This window comes from Megalops cyprinoides, chromosome 17, assembly GCF_013368585.1.
Source record: "Megalops cyprinoides isolate fMegCyp1 chromosome 17, fMegCyp1.pri, whole genome shotgun sequence".
NCBI lineage: Eukaryota > Metazoa > Chordata > Actinopteri > Elopiformes > Megalopidae > Megalops > Megalops cyprinoides.
The window spans coordinates 28046625-28071314 of record NC_050599.1 but is presented as its reverse complement, the minus strand read 5'-3'; the positions used below and the strand labels follow the sequence as shown (position 1 = coordinate 28071314).

Genomic DNA, 24690 nt, shown 5'->3' with positions numbered 1-24690 from the left:
ATATACCAACAACAATTTTGTCAAATTTTAACTCTAGAATAGCAAAATCATGTCTGTTATCTATTTATATTTAGATATTTAATATATAATACTGCATGATGATATGTCAAAATATTAAAATATTTAAAATATTTTAATATTAAAATTAGAGCAGAGAGGGTTATGAATCTCCTCCATCCAGGTAAAGAATTCTACGACGCGGCAACTAGTTAATTTTCAGGCGAGATGCGCGTGTCCGGCAAAGTGCATCGAGTTCGATATCACGCGCACGCGCGTCCCCGTGTCCGTCTGAGGAGGCACGTTACCGCTCGCTCCCGGACGCACTCGGAGCGGGAGCGAGCGCCAAGCGACGTTGAGAGGAGTGTAATGATTAGCAGCTCAGAACCAGGAACAGCCGAGGCGCTACAAACTCACTGTGCTGGAGAGGGTAACACTCCAGCCTTAGACAAATGTTTTGACCTTCAGCGAACCGGAGGGTTTACCTCTCGAGGCCAAGCAGAACAACGTATTTTACCTGAAAGGACATTTTGTATTTTTCCTTGGTGCTTTCTTTGAGGGATTTCCACATCTTCACGCACAACACCAGGCCGGGGGGATAACCTAGCTAGCGAGCAAGTGGAGAGGTTTTGTCCCAGAATGGACGCAGGAGTTGTGACTGAAAAGAAAAGGTAACGCTGTTAGCTACATTTTACTGTTTTGAAAGGGTCGTATTTGTTTGCGATTTTGAGCGGAACGCTGAGTAAATACCACACCTCGGCGGTTGGTGTGATATTGAGTGTTGTATCGTGTTTGAATTGTTAGCCAGCTGGGTAGTTTTTCCAGCCATGCCGCCATTTTGTTCTTGTTGGTTGTGTTGCTCGCTAGCAGGCCGTTATTAATGTTATTATTATTACAGGTCATTTCTGCTGCTTTATTAAACTAACATTTGCGAGCTGACTTTTCGAATGAACCAATGAAGCAGTAACAGTGGCTAAAATAAGTAGTTTATTATGGTAGCAAGGATCTGTGAGTCTGATTCAGATGCTAAGCTTTGACTAAACAGTTCTTGCTAACAGCTAACAGTGCCACGTTATTATGGTTGGTAGCTAAGATAGCTAATCGTTGCCTAAAGACATGCGATCGTACACTGTCAGACCCATCAAAGATGATAAACATGGTTAGCCTGGCTATCTAGCCGAAGAATCTAATTAGCCAATTAATAACTACATTTGCTTGGTTAAGATCGGTTTTAATGAAACATCACAGACACAGAAATTTGTGGCTGTCAACTAGCTGGCTAGGTGATGTTACTGTAGCCCCTCAATAGCGTTTGAAGTTGACTTGGTCTAATTAAAAAGCAAACTAGTTAGCTGCTGAGTCTATCGTTAACCTGGCATGGTGCGTGGGGAGCACTCGCTAGCTAACAAACCAGCTAGATCCAGCTGTTTGTTCGCTTTGTGATGTGTACATAGCCACATAGGTAAGCTAGAATGTGTTAGTGTGCCAGATTGCTTTTGAATGTTTGTAATTAAAATAATAAGTCATGATTTTCTACTGACTTGGCTTAATAGTGTCACTTCCAATACAACTGCTTTTATTGTTGATTCCTAAGTCTCCATATTCCTGCTGTTGTCAGCGGTTCTCTCGATTCTTTTTTTGCCAGTGATGGAGCACTATAGAGCGTAGATTACAGGCCAAACACATTTTAACAAAAACTAATGTAGAAGTAAAGAGTTTTCTTTAACATCCTCGTTATTCCGTGTGCAGTCAGTGTTGTAGCTACATTTAGATGCTGTATCGGATTTCCAGCCATTGTTCTGCGCTGGGTGAAGTCTTGCGATCCTGGGGTCAAGTTGGGACATTTTCTTGGGTTGTAAGTGCTGCGGCGTCATGCAGTCATCCTTTGGGTGTTTGACATGAGTTTTTAGGCATGATGGGATAACACGTTTTTTGACTATGGTTTTTAGCCATGGTCAAAAATGGGTTCCCCCCCCCCCACACACACACACACACACACACACACACCTCTCCTCCCCCAAAATAGTGATTTAGTGACGTAGTAGAGTACCGTAGACAGTGAGTCTGTTTTGTGTAACGGAGTATTTCCATATTCCACCCTTTGAATTTTACAGCAATTATCACCATTTCCGGTTGTCTGTGATATGATGCCTTGGTTTACATCAAATTATAGCCCTGAGTATGGAAAAACGGACGCGTTCACCGTGAATTGTATTTGGAGGAAAGCCGTAAGTTTGAAATGCAGCACGCGTGTATGTCCTGTGAAAAGATCCCTGCACTTTAACACGGCCCCTCAGCAGTCAGTCATTTAGAAGCTTGCCCAGAATGGACTTGATGGAATGAAGGTCGTGTTATTTGGGTCTGAGAGCGTCAGGAATAGTGCTCAATCACCTTAACCGCCGCTGTAGGGCAACGGGAAGAGGAGCCTTCCTTTGTGAAAGACCTGTGGACGAGGAGAATGGCAGCAAAATCCTGGCATTCGGTATAAATGTGAATTGGACTGCATGCAGGTGGCGCGTACATGGTTACAGATTCTCAGGTGTGTTGTTTATTGGGTGGATTTGGCCCACCTCTTCGAGGGTTTATAGTGACAAGTAGTACAGTGAAATCCGTCCTTCAGGCAATATAGACCGTAACACAATTTTCTCATGTCTTTTGTCCCCTGACCTGGCTAGCCAGGTATGTCTTTGTGAGCAGAACTGTGTTAGTTTTGGCCTCAGGACCTTTCAGATACTCGGACAAGGGTGGTCTTGTTGAACTGTGTATTTGCATTTCCCTAGCACAGAAGTTGTAAGGGAGAATAGAATAGAATGGGTGGCAGTGTAGCATAGTGGTAAGGAGCGGGGCTTGTGACCAAAAGGTTGCCTGTTCAGTTCCCAGCTGGGGCTCTGCTGCTGTACCCTTGGGCAAGGTACTTAACCCAGTTGCTTCAGTAAATATCCAGCTGTGCAAATGGGCAAAATGGTCAGTAACACTGGATAAGAGCTTTGCTAAATAATGTATATTTAATGTAAAAGAATAAAATCCTGGCTGACATTCTGTAATGTGTAACATGCACCTGGCTGCAGTATATAGCCATATAAAGATTGTGTGTACTGACTGGTCACTAAATATTTTCTTTTCTGACACTCATTCTTATCCTGTCTAGCATTAGAGGAGCATTTGCCATAGCTGGTATTATTTTGCATTGATCACTGAAAGCATGGTTTGCCATGTAAAATAAATTGCATCTAGTAGCTAATAAAAACTGAGCCATGGTAGCTGTTTTTCTTTGTTAGCTGACACGCTAGCTCATCGTGAAAGGAAAGCTTGAGAGCAGTTTTTTTATCTTAAGTGGATTCTGCCAACCGCAGAAGAAGCAAACCTCATCAGCCAGGCACTGGCAGAGCAAGGCTGGCACGGTTCCATGAGCGGGAAAGGGGTATCAGTTACACTAACAGCAGGAAGCATCATGAGTTTGACCTCCTTCTTCTCTGGCATTCTGCCCCCTGCCCCACACACCTTTTCCCATGTGTTATATTTTGAATGAGCTGTGGTGTCACCTAATTCTTTGGAAGAATTACCTATTTCATCAGCCTTTGACGGTAACCTGGCTGTCAGCACCCAAACAGCGTCTCACTCATTGCTCCTGATATGTTGCTTCACGCTTGCTGCTGCGCTGACGTCAATGAGACTTCCTCCCACAGAGTGTGGTAACGCTCTGGCAAAGCTATTATAGAAGTTACAAACCTGCACCCTTAGCAGACAGCCCTCACTAGTTTCTTTTTTTTTATCAGCTGGTGCATTGCTCAATCTGACAAAATATTGCTCAACTCAGGAAATATCCACTATGTGTTGTTAAGGAACAGAAATGCTAAGGTGTGTCCAGGCTGCCAAAAAAGGACAAGCAAGGCATGGGATGTCGATCTGCTTATCTGCCTACTGGGTAGAGATTAGAGATGGAGGTTGACCTTTGTAAACATCAGATTGTCATTTCATGAGAAGTTCAACAGTGGAAGGAGAGTAACTCTCCTCAGTTCAAGTTGTAGTGCTACACCAGGCAGGCAGTGTATCTGTAGAGAAAATGGGGACTTTAGTTTTAAATGGTTTCATTTTACAGTTATTTGCCAGCAATAATCCCCATGCGTTTTCAAGCAGTGCTTTTTTAAACCACAAAACATGGGTTCCAGGCACTCCACTGGCAAAATCCTCAATGTTTCCCAGCTGTCATATTTTCAGCAGTCAGCTCATTGTCATTTATAAAAGTGCCTTTACCTCCAAATATACTGCACTTGTGTTTTATTCTGAAATAAAATTCAAAGCAGCAGTTGAGGATTGTCATCAGGCAGTGATGGTTTAATCAACATGCAAACAGTAGAAACTTATGAAGCACATGCTAGAAATGCTCAGAGTCTGTGCTTGACAATTATTTTAACATCCCCTGTTTGGTAATATCCTGAGTGCTGTCTAAGTGCCTGGGTCTTTTTTTAATCTTTGACAGGACCCAAATAGACACAGAGCTTTAACTGCTAAGTGTCACTTCAAGCAGGCCATCCAAGCAGGAGTAATGTGGTTTTGTTTAATTGGATCAATGTGCCTCGGGTTAATTAGCCGTTGGAACAATTCCAGCATGAAGTTGGAAATGGGGCCAAGGGCTTAGCCCCACCATGGCTGCAACCGTACTAACACAACGTGAATGTTGTGTAACCAATCTTTCCTGCAACGTGAATGATGAAGAAGAGGTTGCTGAAATTGCTCTCCGGCGTCCCCAGCCTTGCTTATGTCTGTGGCTGCAAAGCCTACTTCTTGCCTGCTGTTTTGGCTTTACCATTAATGACCATGGTGCAGAGGCCTCTAGTGTTTTTTTTTTTTTTTTTTTTTTCGGCATAAGCTTGATTGCGGTCAGCTGTATCAAAGGGCTGTGTTGACCGCGCTCCGCATTCACGACGATGGTGTGAAGCGGAACGTCAGCTGGCCGCAGGCCACTTCCTTCTAGGAAGGCTGCGTTGTTTGTTTACTTTGTGGCGCACCTGCCCACAGTCCCCGCAGGCCTTTCTGATATGCACAGAGGTTGTGGCCTTTGGGTCAGGAATGAGGCAGAATCTGCTGCATGTTAATGAAAAAAGTTCATAAATAACTAAAGACATGTGTAATAAGTTCAGTTTTCCGACATTGAGGTGATCAAATGCAGATCTCCATGTTTCTCATTTTCTTTACATTTCTACATTACATTATTATCATTTAGCAGGTGCTGTTATCCAGATTGGCTTAAACAGGTTGCACGTTTATCCACTAACACAGCTGGCTATTTGCTGAGGCGACTGTGGCTTAAGTATCGTGCCGAAGGGTACAACAGCAGTGTCTCAGCGGGGAGTTGAACCAGCAACCTTTCGGTTACAAGCCCTGCTACTTACCACTACGCCACACTGCCACCAGTGTTTTCTGCGTGTGAAGTTGTGCAGAGAGCTTGTGGGGTTTGTTTGTTTGGTCATCAGTGGATAGCACCTGGTCCTGTTTGAGGTGATTGGGGGCATGTGATGGCCCCCTCCCCCTGTGACGTGTACCGCGGAGATGGCGGCTCTCGCCTGACCTTCACGCGGCAGCGGCCTCGGCATGGCGGCGAGCTATCGGCTGGCGGACCCCGGCGCCTGTTCCAGCGTGGCTCACACATCCATATATAGCTGCCAGTGCCCGCGCCAAACGAAGCGTGACCGGGAGGGGAGAGCCTGAGCGCCGCTGTCCCAGCCGGAGCGCTCCCAAACCTTCAGAGCTTTAATTAAAGAGCAAGTTAAATTAAAGACAGTTTAATTAAAGACAGCGCTCTGACCTGGTTGCTCCATGGCCGGACCAGTCCATTCCATGGTTTACATCACAGAGTAGGTCAGGGGAGCCCTCTGACCATGTGCAACTAGTTGAGTCTCCCACCTGCCCTTGCCAGGCTTATATTGCCACGGACACAGTCGTCGTTAGCAGCTGTGGGCCCTCCAGTCGTTCCAGTGAGTAACAGCCAGGCCAGCAATCTTCTTTGACCAGCATTCCTGTCAGTATAAGCATGTCGAAAACACATAAGCTAACTATCCAGTATGCAGACCTTAGTATACTTTATGTCAGCAGTTAGCTTTTCCACTTCACAAACTAGGGAGGCATGATATTGGATTTTTGCCGATATTCGATATGCCAATATTTTCAAACTCATTTTGGCAGATGCTGATACTGATATTTCGTGTGTGTGTGTGTGTGTGTGTATGTATGTGTGTATGTATATTCACATATATGCTGTGTAATTTAAAAATGGTCTGTCTTATTTCGCATCACATTCTCTCCTTATGGAGCCACAATATTTATTTTGAAAGAGCAGAGACACAATGAAGTTACAGAAAATGTTATTCTCTGTCCAGTGTTGTTGTGTAAGTGTACAAACACAAAAATTCCGCCTTCTGTTTGAGTCCCACAGCAGGAACTAGGCGATTGCGGGTTGTCTTGTTTTATTTCCCATTGCCGTCTCTGCTTCCTGAGCCGCGTTATTTAAAAATTTTTCTCACGCCCCCTCCAGAAGCAGAGAAAAGCTTAGCAGCACACAGCTAGCATCCTCCTAGGGTGAGAAACAGGGTCAGTTGAAACCATTAGGACCTCCATTCAAGTCCTAATTAAAGCACAAGCTCGGCGATCGCGGGCTGTCTTGTTTATTTCAAATCGCATTCTCTACTTACCGAGCTGCAATATTAAAACAATGGTCTTGCGCCCTTCCGGAAGCAAATAGAAGCTTAGCAACACTCAGCTAGCATCCTCCCTGGGTGAGAAACCTAGCCAGGGGGTCGGTTGAAACCATTCCACCCCCCATGCCCTCCGTTCGAGTCCCAAAGCACAAGCTCGGCGATCACAAGCTGTCTTGTTTATTTCAAATCGCGTTCTCTCCTTACGGAGACGCGTTATTTAAAAATGGTCTCACCCCCTCCGGAAACAGAGAGAAGCTTAGCAGCACACAGCTAGAATCCTCCCAGAGTGAGAAACATAGCTATATATTTTATCCCTCCTTGCATCACTGGTGCTTTACAAGTATTGCAAATAGCAATTTTGTTATCTGTTTCAGATACTTCGAAATAGGCTACTTCCATACAGCTGACATGTTGAAGCTTGTGGCTGGCACTCATAATAAACATTTAGTGTCATCAAGTACGCATAGTTAACGTGTCACTTTATCGGCCAGGCACATCGACAGAAAGTTTCATATCTGCTGATGGCGATAATTAACTTTTTAAGTTTTTATTGGCCGATACCAATGTTGTGCCGATATCATTGTGCGTCCCTATCACAAACCTTAATAGCCTTAAATAGCTTATGGGTTTTTTTGTTGTTGTGTGTGTGTGTGTGGGGTAGGGAGTGTTGGAGTGAAGAAAACTACTGATAATATTGGTGTGAATTGTGGGTTTGGCAAGAAAGTGGGAGGGGTTTTCCATTTTTCTGTGGGCTGATGACATACTGAACTGAAAAGTGAAAAGCATCTAATGCAACACGCAGCCTTGCAGTTAAAGTGGTCTTCTACACTGTGAGATGCCTATGAAGCTCTTTTCCACCCGCTACCTGAAGAGAGACTAGTAGTTTCCTACAACAGTTGACTGTTTCCCCAATTACACTCTTTTCAGTGGCTGTAATGAACGTGAAATATTATGAATAATTTATAAATAAACTCCTGTCAGCACTTCTGTCAGATGAGGGCTGTCGGCAACTTCCTCTTGTCCTTAATGGTGCAGTCAGGCCAGTGGTAACCTCATAAGAGCATGCCTGTATTTCCTCCTGATTATTTATGCTAGACTCATAGCAGATGGGTGCTGCACACTGCATTGTGGGAAACCTCCCACAAATATTGGAAAAGGCTAACAGCTCGCATGTCCCCACCTAGGAGGGGGAACGTTAGTAGTTTGGAGCCAAACAGAATTTCCCCAGAGCGAAATGTAGGTCAGAGTCTGTGATTTAGCCTCATTTATGCCAGCTTTGCAGATTCTGCCTAAATTACTCTGTCTGTCAGGAGTTTCTCCAACTAGCAAATGTGATTTACATTGGAACTGCAGGCATTTTTCTCATGTCAACACAAAGCAGCCTCAATCTCGTGACTGCACAACTCTCAGTAACAGTGTTCCAGCTGAAGAGAAGCTCATCCAGAATTTATGATGGGCTGTTGTCTGTAGGATCCCGAAGTGCAGCCGCATTGTCTCAACATTTCATCCTTGTCACGAACAGTGGTTAACCTGTCTCGTCCCTCCGCCCAGCTCCTGTTACATTCAACTTGTATTGTCCGCAGTGTTTCACTTTGCTCAGGTCATTGGTTGTTGTAGAACTGAACTTTGAACTGAAATTTAGTTTCTGAACCACAGCCCTAGCTACATATCGGCAGTGTGGTGGGAACCGTCCGTTAGCTTGAGAGATCTGATTGGCTGCAGCTGTCTGATTCAGTCCTGCTCTCTAAGCATGAACCACACTGTGGTGATCTGTCACCCTATGGAGGATTTTATCCGGGTTTCACACCTCCATGTCCACGCTGTGACAGAAAAGTGATTTCACCAATAATCATTAACGTTACAGTCTATCACATCTGTAAGTACATTACTGCCACTTAGCAGATGCTCTTATGCAGAGCACCTTACAATTTTTACTTGTTATACATTTATACAGCTGGATGTTTACTGAGGCAATTCTGGGCTAAGTACCTTGCCCAAGTGTACAAGAGCAGTGCCCCAGTGGGGAATCGAATTGACAACCGTTATGAGCTATACACCTTATCACTATGCTACATTGCCACAATAGTACCTAGTTGTAATACATGTTTGTGGAGCTCCACCGCAGGCCCTCCCCGGCTCTGAGTATGGATGGAGTCCTCATGGGCTGCCCCTCTGACCCCCCTGCAGGGTGAGCTCGGAGCGCAGAAAAGAGAAGTCCCGGGATGCAGCGCGATGCCGAAGGGGGAAGGAGTCGGAGGTGTTCTACGAGCTGGCTCATCAGCTGCCCCTGCCCCACAATGTCACGTCCCACCTGGACAAGGCCTCCATCATGAGGCTGACCATCAGCTTCCTGCGAATGAGGAGCCTGCTGGCCAGCGGTCAGTATCAGGGGGTGGGGTTAAAGATACTAATACAATGTTTCTCAATCCTACTCCTGGAGGCCCACTGTCCTGCATATTTTCTGTCTATCCTTGCTACAAACACAGCTTATTAGTGTGATTAACATGCTCTTGAGTAAATCAGGTGTGCTCAGCTAATCAAAAGTGCCACTGATGGGTTCAGTCAGGTAGGTAGAGCAGGGAAAGATGGAAAACATGCAGGACAGTGGGCTTCCAGGAGCAGGATTGAGAAACACTGCACTAATATGTCCCCGTAATATGTTTTTTCAAACACAAAATTATTGTACACAAGGTCAATCAGATAAGTTAAAATGGTTAAAAACATGGGTTAGAGGTAAAAATGATTAAAAGAAAATCTAACTTCCATCTCCCTGTCTCTTTCCCTCTCTCGTCCTCTTTTGTCTTTTTTTCCTCTAACTCCCTCTCATCTCTTCCTCTCTGTCTCTCTCTCTCTCTCTCTTTCTCTGTCTCTCACCAGATGAGGAACCAGAGAAGCGGTCCGAGTCTGATCTGGACTCCCAGCTTAACAGTTTCTACCTGAAGGCCCTGGAGGGGTTCCTCATGGTGCTGTCCGAGGACGGCGACATGGTCTACCTGTCGGAGAACATCAGCAAATGCATGGGCCTCACCCAGGTACCCCTCTCTCCCCACCCACCAGCACACCTTGCTCTGTGGAGCTCATACGTATCTGTGCCGGGTCCTCCTAATCTGTCCTTCCTATTTGTTTCAGCTTGACCTGACGGGACACAGTGTCTTTGACTTCACGCACCCCTGTGACCATGAGGAGATGCGCGAGATGCTCATACACAGAACAGGTGAGGCGCGCACCTGTCCTCCATCCCCGACACACACACCTATGCACCTGGTAGCGGTGCAAGATACACACCTGAATGTTTCAGCTGTAGCTTGGTCTTCACTTGTGCGATGAACTGGCGGCAGAGCTGCCATTTGTTTGTGTATATGAAACTGAGCCCCAAGAAGGCGCTGTGGTGTTGCCATGTGATTGGTGGACCAGCTGTAATGAGATGGCCGTTTTGTGTTGCAGGCCCCGCCAAGAAGGCCAAGGAGCTGAACACTGAGCGCAGCTTCTTCCTGCGCATGAAGTGCACACTCACCAGTAGGGGGCGAACCGTCAACATCAAGTCTGCCACGTGGAAGGTAAGATGCCCTTCATGCTCAGGGTGTATGCTGCCCCAGGCAGTGATCCAGAATCACTTATCTTGGCCCTAACCGCATTGCCTGAAAGATCTAAAGCTGAACCTGAAGGAGTGCCGTCTAGCACTATCTTTGGCAGCTCTGCTTTGGGTTTTTTCTCCCCTGAGGCTCAGAGAGTGTGTAGGATTACTGTAATCTCATGGACGAAATCTTAACCCATTGATCTGCCAGCATGGCTGTTGCCGCTAATCCCAGGCTATTCCTGCAGGGCGGGTGTTTACCCAGCCCCTAGTCTGGGCCCTCTGGAGGCCTCTGTGAAGGGCTGGCCATTGAGCCTTTCAGTGAAGCTAGACGTTATTGGAAGGTTCCATCATTACAGGAGGCTTGGACTAGCCTGCAACCCCACTTTGGTCGAATGGGCCGCAGGGTGGACACAACTACTCCCAAGAGACCCCAGGCAAAGTCCAAAAATAGCCCTCTTTGTCTATAGTCTATGGCAGGGCTGCCAAACTGGCTGGTTTTACTGTCTTATCAGCCCAGTCATTCATTCAGCATGGTATTATTTTAATTAAAGTAGACATTAGATTGAAAGGTTCATTGTGTGTTCTGTGGTCGGGTGTTGTGCTGTAGCCTGTTTTAGAAACCCGTCATTGTAAGTGGATTCAGCTAATCAAACAAATGGGCCAGTTAAGGCGGAGCGAGATCGCAGGAAAAGCGGTGTGTGCCAGGTCACGAGCGAGCTCTCCCCTGCTGTGGGGAACGCTCAGGTGTTTTGGCGGAGCCCTCTTACCAGGTGATCCTCCCCCCAGGTGCTCCACTGCATGGGACACGTGCGCGTGTTCGAGAGTCCTGAGAGCGAGGGCCAGAACGGCTGCGGGTACAAGGAGCCGCCCGTCCCGTACCTCATCCTGATCTGCGAGCCCATTCCGCACCCCTCCAACATTGAGGTGCCGCTGGACAGCAAGACCTTCCTGAGCCGCCACACCCTGGACATGAAGTTCTCCTACTGCGATGAGAGGTGAGGGACGTCCTGTTGCCGGGAGGGCACGGGTTCACTTCCCAAAGGAAGAGTAGGTTGCTAACCTGTTCCGCCTCAGTAAAGGTCCATCGGTGAAAATGGATGTTTAAAATGTAGTAGTAATATTAGTAATAGTAGATTTATACAGTACCTTTCATGGTTTTCAAAGCGCTCTGTAAGATAACCTTTTCTTCAGGGTTGTTTTCCAGTTCAATAACGATACTGCTATGTCTTTTATAGATATTCCACACTGGCAGGATGTTTACTTGCGGCATTCTTGTTTTATGACAGGATCTCGATTCCAAATGCTTCCATTATTAACGTGCCCCTCCCTGACCCTGTGCAGATCAGGTGGCAGGTTAGCAATGGCCAGAATCATGCTGCCAATAGACTAAGGAACTAATTTAATTCATTGTAAAATGTGAAAGGTTTACCAGAATTGGACAGGATTATTTCCCTAAAATAATCAAAATATGCCCCACTTTCAACACTACCTGATAGTCTAAAACTGGGAGAGGAGAGGAAATGTTGCGTACTGGCTGCACAGTATATGGCCGCCTGCAACCATTTAAAGGACAGTGAGTGACAATGAGTTAACACTTAAATGAAGTTTCTTCTCCTTGCTATTAGATGTTGGTCTCTTTTGTATATTTACATAGTTATGTTTTTGTTCTGTTATTATTCTGCCATTGTTGTTTACATTAGGAATGTAAATTGCATACTTTCATTATGCTTCATTATTGCAATTGGATTATTGTTGCTGGTTACTTTTTGGATACTGCTTTGGCTATATGCATGTTACCATTGATTTGTAAAGCAGTGTCACCACCTAGTGGCTGCTCTTTGAAAAGGCAGAGTGGAAGCTGAAAAATAGTGCATGTCGCCAGTCTTTCCAGTCATCACAACTGTTCTAAGTTTTGAAAGACTCATGGTAATCCCACCCCCCCTCCCCCCCCCTCCAGGATCACAGAGCTGATTGGCTATGAGCCAGAGGAGCTCCTGAACCGCTCCATGTACGAGTATTACCACGCCCTGGACTCGGACCACCTCACCAAGGCGCACCACAACTGTAAGCATGGCAGCTGAAAACACTTGCACGTCCAGGTAGATACAGGACTAGTGCATGCAGCCCTCTGCAGTAATACCAATCAAAGGGTGCTTTTTGGAGGAAGTATAATGTGGAAATCATGAATTTAAAAGTGCTTAAATACCATATTGTGGCATGCATTAGAAAGCAATTTCAAGTGTTTCGACGTTCTCATACAGTAAAATAATATTACAAAGGGTAAATTCTATGTAACTCTTTTTGACATAAAAATGTCAGATACACTAACACTTTTAATTACCATAATGTATTAGCTCTCTCCTCAGGCATTAATACTTCATGAATCTTGTGACCACATGGTGTCTCTGTCTGTTCTCTGCAGTGTTTGCAAAGGGTCAGGTGACCACAGGACAGTACCGCATGCTGGCGAAGAGAGGGGGCTTTGTGTGGGTGGAAACTCAGGCCACCGTCATCTACAACACCAAGAACTCCCAGCCACAGTGCATCGTGTGCGTCAACTACGTGCTCAGGTAGCATCCGTGACCTCCAGCAGCCCCCAGTCTGCAGGAGAGCGCCCGCCACCCCGCCCATGCAGCTCAATCACCCTGCTCACCTGACACCCCGCCCTCATTCGGAGTTTAACTGTTTAAAATGTTGTGGCCGTAGAATAAGAGATAGTGATAGTAGATAGTGTCCATAGTAAGATCTGATGGAGCGCTGCTCAGGTTTGGTGAGCAGGTCGACTGTCACCATCTGTGGAAAGTTTGGGTGTGTCAGACCTGAGTCTCTCTCCCATTTCAGTTCAGTTCATTGTGCTTTATTGGCATGGCAAATGTGCACATAATGAAGAACAAGTATGCAGTTTGCATGTTTAATGTTGATAATAATATGATCAAAAAGAAAAGCTGTAACCATTCGAATCTACAAAACAAACATATCGATACAATAGCAAGGCAGCCGTCTTATACTGTGTGCCAGTATGCAACAGTTCCTCTCCTCTCCCAAGAGGAAAGTTTTTGATTATCGGGTTTAAAGTGGGGGATATTTTATTATTTTAGGAAAATCTTTCTGTTGGATTTTGGTATACTTTTCACATTTTAAAGTGACATACAGCTCTATCTCAGTTTTTTTTTTTGGATTGACAGATTTGGTTTCTCCCTCCCTCTTGTCTCGCAGCGGTGTGGTGGAGGGTGATCTGGTGCTGTCTCTGCGGCAGACGGAGACTGAGCTGGAGCCAGCGGAGGCGCTGAGCCCAGAGGCCGACATGGACAAGCTGTTTACCAGGCAGGAGGAGGCAGAGGACACAGAGAGCCTGTACGACAAACTGAAGGAGGAGCCTGAGGCGCTGACCCTGCTGGCCCCTGCCGCTGGAGACACCATCATCTCCCTGGACTTCACCAACACAGGTCAGCTAATGCGCTAATGCTAACTAATGGTAGGCAATGCTGACCATGTCACTGCTGCTGGGCTATAGGAGACACATCTCCACATCCACCACTAACTGGTTCTACTACTACTGGGCTGTAGGAGAGATGACATCTGGAAACACGTTTCCAGATCTGCCCTTAACCACTGCTGTTTTGGTAAAAACTCTTTTAGTGGTAATCAAAAAATGTCCTGATTCATACATTTTTAGCGTGTTAAAAAAAAAAGGTGTGTAAAACACTCTTATTCAGGGTATTTGCCAAGCAGGGAAATTATTAAAGGTGTAAATGGCATATTAGTGTCCATTCATATAGGTTTAGTCTTTGTACTGTTGAAATTGCCCTCCTCTGGACCTCTCTCTTGTAAGAAATTACAGCATTCTGCTCCAGAATGTGTATTCCACCAGATATGATCTCATTTGAATAGCTGTGTCATCCCAAATGGCTTGATTATCATAGAGAGACTGACAGGATTGCCCACACCTCTGCCGACACCCTAACAGTTGGATCGAGACGGTAAACAGTTGCATAATGGGACCGGGAGTGGGCAATTGAGAACTTTCTCAAACAAATGGTGTCCTGACTTACTCAGACAAGGCATTCTGATTTCATTATCATACAGGCAACAGGTCTGGGTCAGTTCATCAAGAGCGTAACCTAAACTGTATATATTGGAATAGGTTTGAACACTCAGTCTTCACTCCGACAACGTTGAACCCAAAGTCAGTGCTTTTTGCGTGCTTCGTTACTGCTTTTCATTGAATTAAAGACTTTTACATCAACATGCATTCCTTTTCACCATCCTGTTTTTTCTTATACTCTTCCAGCAGACTCTGACATCCAGATGCTGAAGGAGGTGCCCCTCTACAATGACGTCATGCTGCCGGCCTCCAGCGAGAAGCTGCCTGCTGCCAAGCCCCTGGTCAGCGAGGGCGAGGCCAAAATAGAGCCACGTCCCCGGGACTTCGCCGGTGCCTCCAGCTCCCCCTCAGGGCCCAGCACTGGCCGCAGCTCTCCTGAGGTGAGCCCCTCTCATGCTTATATTTATGCTGCTTGGAAGACGCTCTTATCCAGATCGACAATTTTACGCTGTATCTGTTTATACAGCTGGATGTTTAGCGAGGGAGGCTTGAGTTAAGTACCTTGGCTATAGGCACCACAACAATGGCCCATCTGGGAATGGAAGACGTGACCTTTGGGTTATGAATCCTGCTCCTTACCACTATGCCACACGGCCTCCCTTAGGCAGATACTCAATTGCTACACTATGAGATCATTACTATGATTTAGCTAGCCATTATTTACTGGGGTGAGGGAGGGGGGTTTTCATTATTTGAATCAGGTGTTAGTTAAAAACCACCCAGTTCACAGATACCAAACAAATGGAAATATAGCCACCAGCCACTAGACACTCACTATTTTACATGGAGTGAGCTGGAGATTCATAGTGATTTGAGGTAGGGGCATGGTTTGATTATTTCACACATTTCCTGAGACTTAATGTTAATATTGGCATATGGAGGCAGTGGAAACATGCGCCCCCTGCTGGTGCCTGAAGGGTGACCCTCTCTTCCTGATCCCTGCAGCCCAGCAGCCCAGCAGACTACTGCTTCCAGGTGGACTCTGACCTCTGCAGCGAGTTTAAGCTGGACCTGGTAGAGAAGCTATTCGCCATGGACACTGAAGCCAAGACCCCATTCACCACAGAGGTATGCTGGATCCTGCAACACCATGGCAACACCCCTTTTCCCACTGTGGAGCTGGAGCCAGGCTAAAACATAATTATATGCTATTTAATACATAATGACCCAGTCTGGTTCCAGCTCTACTGTAGAAAAGGTATAATGAGCCAGCCTGGTTTCAACTCCACAGTCGAAAAGAGGTATAACAGTACCTGTTCAGCAGGTTGGTATTGCTTTTAGAGCACAGAAAGATCGCAGGTTTGAGTCTGGGGAGGGCATGTTGGGTAATGGTTTAGGTGCTTACAGAGAGGTTCCTTTACAAGTAGGTTTTAGGTTCAAATCCAGGGTCGCCCACTGCTGTTGAGCACGGAACTTGTGGATAGTGTGTGTAATTGCTTCATTGCACTCCTGGCGGTATGTCTGGCTCACATGTGAAAGCTCTTTCAGGACATGGAGGACCTGGACCTGGAGATGCTGGCCCCCTACATCCCCATGGATGACGACTTCCAGCTGCGCACGCTGTCCCCCGAGGAACTGCTCCCCTGCAGCCCACCGACAGAGGGCCCCACTGAGGCCAAGAAAGAGCCCTGCGCCCCATCCCCCCTGCACCTCCTGCACGAGGTGTGCACTTCCCCGTGCCCCACCCCGGCCGACGCCTTACTCGCCAAGAGGTAAGTCCCTGACTGACCATTCTGCCCCTGACACAGCTGATCCAAAGTCAGCTTGCCAAATGGCAACCGCAACCCCAAGCATTAAACATAAAGGTTAGACTCAATTCCAGGATCAGACACTAAATGTTAACAATACCCTCCCTTGACATGGTATGTGTGGAGGGGTGACTATCTTGATGAATAATGGCAGGAGGTGTGCAGACTTGCACAGCATGAGAAGAGGAAGCTTTACACCAATGCTTAGGCCACAGTATCTGAAAAGCACCCTACAGGAGCCACAGAAAAAAAACTGTAGCTGCCAATGCAATGCTACATTGCATGCCGCTGGGATATTAGCGATTAGCCATAGCTTTTTTCAGTGTTTATTAGTGAGCTTTGACCCATTAACAGAGCAATGAGGCAAAATCAGTAGAAAGAAAAATTTAAATGTTCTGAACTGATCTGTTAGGTTTGATCAGAGCAGGGTTGAGCAGAGTCTTCTTTTTTGGGTTTTTGATAGTTTTCTCCCATCCCTCCAGGGTTATGGCGCCAGACAAAGAGCTTCCTCCCAAGATGCCGAGCTTCCAGAGCAGCCCGAGGAAGAGGAAGCTGCCGGAGGCCATCTCGCTGTCTGAGGCTGTGGGACTGGTGAGTCTCGGTTCCTGTTATGTCTACACACTGCACCCTCACTTTCAGAGGAATATATCCTTGTCCCAAAACAGCTGGATTCCAGTCAGTCTGAGCATTCTCCATGGGTTTGTATTGGCTACTGGTCACTTCTCTAAAGATAGGTGGGGGAATAATGTGTTTGTCATGAAGTTTTAAATAGAATATCCTTTTCCTGTGTTGGTGAACCTATAGAGATTTAGTGAAGGTGGGAGCTACTTTAAAACCAAGAATTGTTCTGTCCTGGTTCAAGTCGCTGTGGTGGTTCCTTCATTCATTCATACATCCTTTTTATTTGTCACAGACAATCATTTAGTTCTGAAAAAGCTTGCAGAGAGTTAGAATTCATGAAGTAACTAGCCAGGACCATGAGGAACACTGTGTTCCAGCTGGTGGTTAATGTTCTCTGGTCTGGTTGTTCTTTTCCCAGGGTGCTTTGCTCCAGGGTGGTACAGACCCTGCAGAGGAGGGGAAGAGAGCCAAAGTTGTGGAGGCCGGCAGCTCGGAGGCATTTGCCACACATAAGACCATCTTGTTACTGCCCTCTGGTGGGTATTCACTGGAAGTGAACATTTTTCAAAAATCAAATTTTTCCTTCATGTACATATTTCTGTATTTGGCAGACACCCTCATTCACAATGACTTTCAGAAGATTACAACATAATGAGAATCTTCCACATTTTAACATATGGTGTTTCAGGCAGTTGCATAGACCAGCCTTAACAGTGAGGTTTAGTGATGGGCTTACGTTCAGCGGGCCTCCGTAACTCTTCCTCTGTTGCTCCTCACGCAGACCTGGCGAGCCGCCTGCTGAGCGGCGGTCTCCCGCAGCTGACTCGGTACGACTGCGAGGTCAACGCCCCCGTCCTGGGCCGCCAGCACCTTCTGCAGGGCGAGGAGCTGCTGCGTGCCCTGGACCAAGTCAACTGAGCTCCGCCCCCCGCTGCCCAGTACCGGACACTGCAGCCCCGCCCCCTGAAATCCCCCTATTTATATTTTCTATACTCAGTTCTTCTACAATCCAGCTGTCGTTTCAATCCTTGCACACAGTGTATCTAGATGAGCTTTCCCCTGCTAACCGTTCTCACCAAACATGTGGTCACCAGTTAATTGCCCCGCCCTCATGCTTCCCCCCTCCAGTCGCACAACTATATATTTTCTTACAAGAGATTACCAGCGTACCATGCAATATACTAAAGCGTTTTTTGGAACATTTAACGAGGTTGAACAATTCTGTTTTTATCTTCTTTTTTTGGGTTGTTTCTTTGTTTCGTATTTTTTCTTGATAAGTGGTGCAGTACAACAGGTGCTGGCTGCACCTGAGCAGGTCCGGCCCCGACTGAACGCTCAACGGTTTCGGTTCGAACGCCGGCATGACATTTATGCAGCTCGCCTGTCACAGTGGAGAACATGTCACTCGATTCGCGCATCTGTACGCGAGTGTGTCTATGTGTGCGTGTGTGCGCTTAGATCGCAGTAACTTTTAGAATGGCAGAGGTGGTATGTAGAATTATCAAGGAAAGTCTTGAAAGTCTTGGAAAAAATTTTAAAAATTAAAAAAAACAAGGAAATCATTTTAAAGGAAAAGGGTAAACTTGCTGGCTGTTGGGTTTTTGTCATGGGAAGTTCTGGCAAATTTATAGATGAATTATGAAATAGTTTTATATTTTTAGCAGTCGTTTTTTGCCGGCTCAAATCATCCTCACAGTAGACGTGAAACTCCATGCTTAACTGTATCAGGCGAGTATCAATGTTATGCTTACTTAGTGTGTTTTAGATTAATCATGCTGAGCTGTTTTCTGTTCTACAATTCAAAGTGTAATGGCACAGATCAAGTTTGTTTCTCATGTTTCTCGTCACCTTCATGCTTCTTTGTCGATGATCTCAACATTACTGCAACATACTGCTATTATAAGACTATTATTTTTTCTGTCCTGTAGGTAAAAGATTTTCTAATATGGTTGTGTCATAGTATAACCTGATCTTTATCCATCTCTCTGCAGTCTGTGGTTTGTTCATCTTAACACTAAGTGTATCGTTTCATTACATTAGTAAACAACGAATGTGGACCAGAGGCTGTGTGTACAGCGTTTCATTGCCTTTTCATTTCCCCTCTCCTGCAAATGTGAAGTTCGACCTCCTCTGGGGTGTTCTTGGTTCACTACCTATACTGACACACCTTAAGTTGTCACACTGCAAGCGCTGCGTAGTCATCTCCTAGCCTTGCTTACCACCCACACACTGACATCTGACAGCCCATCTAACACATAGGTTACCTTATCAGTAAAGACAGTGCAGTCAAATGGGCCAGACCTCAGTGGGTGCCTCATCACACAAGAGACCAATGGATAATGGGAAAGTCTCCTCTCTGAAATTACTTCCGTATGACTGAGAAAGGTCTTTATGTCCAATGACTACACACACACATATCCATCCTTTTCACATCATAAGGAAATTAGAAAAGAAATCTTAACTGATTATCCACCTGTCCTGCTATTCAGAAGCATGTGGCATACGGTGGTCTACTCTGAGCATCTCCTGAGCTTGTTTTGAATATAACTTAGGGTAAGGGGAAAAGCACAAGGGCCCTCATTTACGAAACGAACTTATGACAAAACTGGGCGTACAGTCATTTCCACCCGAAGCTTGGCATTTATCAATGTGGACGTGAGCTGAGGCTACGATCAAATCTCACGTCAAGTCTCAACTCGTGTACACAGGTTTTCGAGCCAGCGTGGACTTGCGGTGCAGCATAGTAAATCTGGCTGAGTCGGAGAATTGTTATTAGACCATATATTCTGACTGGCATCCAAGGCTATGCAGCCACATATTCATCAGAATATTTTCCCATAGGCTACATATTTTTATTTTATAAAGGCCTACATCGACTACGTGTCATATATTCCTAACATAAATAGGTATTTTCAAATTGTTTGCAATTAATGGGGTTAATAGGTTTTTGGTATAAGATTAATTTCTTTCATTTAGAGAGCCTACTTGTTAGGCTAGGCTACTAGTGACATAATTACAAGCAGTTAAAAAAAAGCAATGGGTAGGCTAACCGATTTGTAATGTGATAGGTTAGATGCTTATTCGGTCACCTATTTAAACAAGAGCTTTGACAGTCATCAAATCTCCGCAATGGTAGATCTGGCTCTGTTAGAAGACCTCCACGCGCCCGTAAAATGTGAGAGGGTTTTTCGGGACTGCAGGGATCGAGTGGCTATTAAATCACTTTCGTCTCCCAAGGCATCTCCTTCTGGAATTATGCCACAATTTCAAACCTCAGTTAAGGAGAGAAACCCGACGCTCGAATGCCATACCTGTGCCAGTGCAGGTGCTCTGCATGTTGGGGTTTTTCGCCACCAGACCTTTCAGCGGGAGATCAGGGATAGGTCAGGTATGTCACAGCCAACCATTAGCAGAACGATGCCAGCAGTGTTGGCGGCTATCAGGTCCCTTTCTCGTCAATACATCAAATTTCCGTACAATGATGCTCAGCAAACCGTGATTAAGAGAATTTTATGAGATTGCTGGGTTTCCTAAATGTGATTGGTGCGATTGATTGTACCCATGTGCGTCTGAAGCCACCATCCATGAATGATTACACGTTCATAAATTGTAAAAACTATCACTCCATAAACATTCAGGTCATTTGTGATGCCAGGCTATTGCTCCTAAATGTGGTAGCATGGTGGCCCAGGGGGACGCAGGACTCCCTCATTTTGCAAAATAGCAGTGTATGGACACGGCTACAGGAGGGTGCACTGCAGGGCCGAAGTCATCTCCTCAGTGAGTAACTACTGCGTTAAATTGACATTCTAAAAGTATTCCAATGACTAACATTTTGGTGTGATTCATGTACTAGGTGACAAAGGTTATCCTCTCACGGAATACCTGGTAACCCCACTGGCATGATTCCAAGGGCCTCAAGCAGACAGGGGCCCTCAAAGATTCTACCGTATATTTTTGTTACATATATATAGGGGCCCAGTGCATTAACCTTTTAGGGGGCCCAAAATTCCTACCAGCGCCCCTGGGTATCGGTATCAGTATCGTTAAAATTGTAACAAAAAGTATCGGTATCGTATCGGAATTTAAAAAGTTTGGTATCGCCTATCCCTACAAGCGAGTGAGGAGGAAGATATCGTTTTGATCATAGGCGGAGTTTGACATTTGCGCTGGGGAGGGGGGGGCAAACATTTTTTAACTGACGTCAGTACACAGTTCAACTATTGCGTGGTATGTTACGCATATACATAAAGTAACAGAAGACAATAGTGCCAACCTTGCCATAAAGCCAAACAACACGGTGCATCAAATCAGTTTCTGACCACTTTGTATGATAGCCTATCACACATAGGCTTATGTAGGGTATTTGTCTTTCACACATGAGTGCACACAGCTGAAACGCACTATCCATGAAGTTAAAGTCTGTTAAAAGTGAAATATCAATTTGTTTATATTATACTGTTTGGCATTTTTCATGTACCCTTTTAAAACATTTAGGGTACACATGAACTAATTTCGTGTTAAATTGAAAGCTATGAAATATGCATACTCACTCATATCCAACTTATAGTGCGCACACATGCAATTAGAAAATGCTCAGCAACAGTGTTGCCTGTTGTTACAGTAGGCTTGTAAAATATATATATTAAATAACCAGTGTCCTATCTAGTGTAGAAGTAAATGCCTTTTTTGAGTTCTGCGTATATGTTGGCTATCTTCTCAGGTGATAGGTTTGCTGTTATGTTGTCCTCAATGTGAAGGCTCAAAAATGAATTTATTACAAAACCAAACATAAAATGATTGTAAGAAATAAATCTGAATTATATTATTTTATTTTATTGCATTACTGTATGGTTGTCAAAATAATGCGTTAATTTTGATTAATTATAGAAAAAGTAACGCGTCTCTATGATGCCCCTTTGACCCCATACATCACTGTGCATTTAAACAATCACACGAGAGGTAGTGCTGTTATATTGAATATCAGCACGGTTGTGATTCGGTCGTAGTTACGAGGCTGCAAGCCGAGTGCCGAAGATAATCACAGCCGTGCTGATATTCAGTATAACAGCACAACCTTGAGTGTGATATTGCTTTTATACAACAGTTCTACAAACAAGGCTGTTTATCAAGTAACGATAATATGAGATAACAAATTATGTTTTTTGTCGTTTATTCGGCTTTGCCGACAAAAATAGTTCCTTCAGGGTTACATTAACACATGTCAAGCAACACAAAAACAGTTTCTTGACTGCAGATTAGTTAGCTAGCTAGCTAACTAGCTTCCTGCTTTTTATCATACACGAAAAGGCTAGCTAGCTACTTTCTTTCATACCCGACAGCAGGCTTGCCAGCTACTTTTATCATGCACATAAAGGCTAAGTATAAGGTAGGCAAGCAAGCCACTTTTAATAATAGCCCACTACAGGCTAGCGAGCTACTTTTTAGCATACATGGACGGCTAGATAGACGATAGGCTACCCATCTGCAGGCTAGCTAGGGATATTTTAAAATATTTTAAATGCTTCTCACGGCAAATATTGATATATGCGATCAATTTACATTAATTAATCACAAAGCATGTAATTAAACAGATTAATTTTGGACTTAATGTAGTGACATATTTCAGGCGCGGGGGGGCAATGCCCCCCCTGTCTCCCCACAAACTCTGCCTATGGTTTTGATGGAACAAGAGGAAATTGAGATCCCGATCGAGGGTCGTGATTCACGATCAGACATGCAACATACCCCTTTGAAAAGCCCGAACCCGAAGAGAACGAAAAAGACCTCTGAGAAGGAAGAGATCTCCAACAGAGTCCTTTTGAACACCATTCAAAGTCTCACTCATAAATTTGATGATCAAGTGGACCTTATCGAAACTATTGAGAGGCAACTGAAGGAAAACACTAAGGCGACTGTACAAATCAAAGAGTCGGTCGATGCGAATACATCAGTCATGAAAAGAGTTATTGAAGATGTGGAAAAGCTGAAGAAACAAGTGGTGATACTTCAGAAAGAGAATGCAGCACTGCATGAATTGTGCCTGGAGCATGCTAAATACAAACGGAGATGGTTGCAACGGCTGAATGGTGTCCCTGAGAGAGAGGGGGAAAACATCAGAGAAGAGGTGATCTGATGGTCAGATTGACCAAGACTGTTCCCCTCTCAGCTGAGCAACTGCGAAACACAGTGCAACTAGATGAAAATCCGCTTCAGGGAGCACTTCTGCAAAGAGAACCAAGAAGCCCACGCTCGCCTTTGGCCAAAGGTGGAGGAGGCAAGGAAAAGGGGACTGAAAGCTCATCTCCAGGATGGTTATGCAGTCATTGACGGTTGTCATGTCGCCGCCTAAAACGGAGCTCCGTTATAAAATGAATGACGTTAGTTGCTATAAGCTCAGGTAATGTCAATTGACAGTTTGCTTGTTATTCCAAGCTTTGATCTTCAGCGTAATAATTGGGCAATTTGTTTTTGAAAGCAACATGATTCAGGAGGACTAGCCTATTGTTTACTTCTATTACTATTACTACTATTGTTTGCTGGTCCTGCATTGAGTAAGGCCAGGTTCACACTACATGACTTTCAAAATCGTCAGATCACTGTACTGTTCACACTACATAACTTGCTGTCTTGTAATCGGGAATCTTGAAGTCGTTGTGGTTTTCACCCTACATGACTGATCAGCAACGGGGGGCGTCACACATTACAAGATCTTTCACCAGGAGGAATCCCTGACAAGTCTGTCTGGTCTCCAAACTATGTTTTGTCACGAAAACACACACGAGAAGTGACAAGGGGAATGACACGATACCATGCGCGAGACAGGGATTTTTCTCTTCCAAAAATGGCTACTGTAGACAAAGATAATACGATCTGTAAGCAATATGGTCAAAATATCATCTCACAATATATGTATTTTGACAAGGTATTGCAATTATTGATATTATGTAATTAAATTGTAATGTAAGAGTCACAGCCTTAAGTTGTGAATTCATATTCACAGTACTGCAGAAATTTATTATTTTTTTGAAACATCAAAAAAGCATTGGTGCTCCTGTCAAAGTTCAACCAAATTTTCCTCCATTTCTTGGCTCCAAGCAGACTGCGGAACATTCGTTGAAGCCATGCTTGTTGATGTTGTACAACTCCTCACCCGGGTTTCCCCTCACCCCATGTATTGCACTCTCGTTGACTGTAGCTCATTGCCGCACCGTTGCCAGTCACAACCGGGTCACAACACCTTTCACACTACAGGATTTGGACTCCCGACAGGTCCAGATCTTTCGGACGTCTGTGAGACATCGGCAAGTCTCTCGGATGGCGTCTTTGAACAATTCACACATAGCAATCGAGAGCCGATTTGCGAGCCCCAAGCGAACATTGATTTGCCTCTGATCTGGGGCTTTTGTCGGCGATCTCCAAAAACTGTCGGTGAGTGGAAAATCAGGGCTAAAATCGTGTAGTGTGAACCTGGCCTAAGGCATAGAACCTGCGAATACTTTTAGTTTTGTACATAATTTATATTGCATAATTTCTACTATATTAACCAAAAAAATATGCTGTTATTCCTAGCTAGCTACAATTGTATGTCACAACTCAATTTAATCTCAATTTAATTCAGGCCGTTTCTAAACAGGAACAGTTTTACAGTGAAACATGGACCAAAAATGGGAGGGGATAAGTAAATAAAACTTCGTCTGATGAAGCCTGACCGCCCCCTGTCTGCATTAGCTTGGTAGTAACAGAGGTGTGCCACTTTTCACAGAAGCACTTAAGGCCATGTTCACACTACACGATTTTAGCCCTGATTTTCCACTCACTATTTTCATTTGTTAGCAGCAATGGTGTCGCTTAGCCGTTTTCTCCTCTTCTTTAAGGATGAGACCCGAAGTTTTCAGCGGGGCGAAAACCATTATAAATCAGGGCATGTGGAGGAATTCAGTTTGT

At 44.9% G+C, this 24690-nt stretch overlaps 1 protein-coding gene across 2 annotated transcripts; it reads left to right on the top strand.

Moving 5' to 3' along the window:
* Window positions 1-346: 346 nt before the first annotated feature.
* LOC118792275 (hypoxia-inducible factor 1-alpha-like) lies at window positions 347-18798 on the top strand. Of its 2 annotated transcripts, none has more exons than XM_036550088.1 (15): window positions 347-668; window positions 8880-9070; window positions 9570-9724; window positions 9822-9906; window positions 10137-10249; window positions 11056-11264; window positions 12227-12333; window positions 12692-12839; window positions 13486-13715; window positions 14561-14754; window positions 15320-15442; window positions 15863-16086; window positions 16605-16713; window positions 17162-17279; window positions 17525-18798. In XM_036550088.1, exons 1-15 carry the CDS (start codon window positions 637-639, stop codon window positions 17659-17661), a joined length of 2175 nt encoding a protein of 724 aa, XP_036405981.1. In that variant the 5' UTR covers window positions 347-636; the 3' UTR covers window positions 17662-18798. The 2 variants fall into 2 exon arrangements, with proteins under 2 accessions (XP_036405981.1, XP_036405984.1); XM_036550091.1 differs by having other exon boundaries at window positions 348-668; window positions 14564-14754.
* The last annotated feature ends 5892 nt before the right edge of the window (window positions 18799-24690 follow it).

Coding starts and splice junctions, on each gene's coding strand:
- LOC118792275 (XM_036550088.1), top strand. CDS start 637: ATGGACGCAGGAGTTGTGACTGAAAAGAAAAG. Junction 9,725..9,821: donor AATGCATGGGCCTCACCCAG/GTACCCCTCTCT, acceptor TATTTGTTTCAG/CTTGACCTGACGGGACACAG. Junction 16,087..16,604: donor GACGCCTTACTCGCCAAGAG/GTAAGTCCCTGA, acceptor CCATCCCTCCAG/GGTTATGGCGCCAGACAAAG.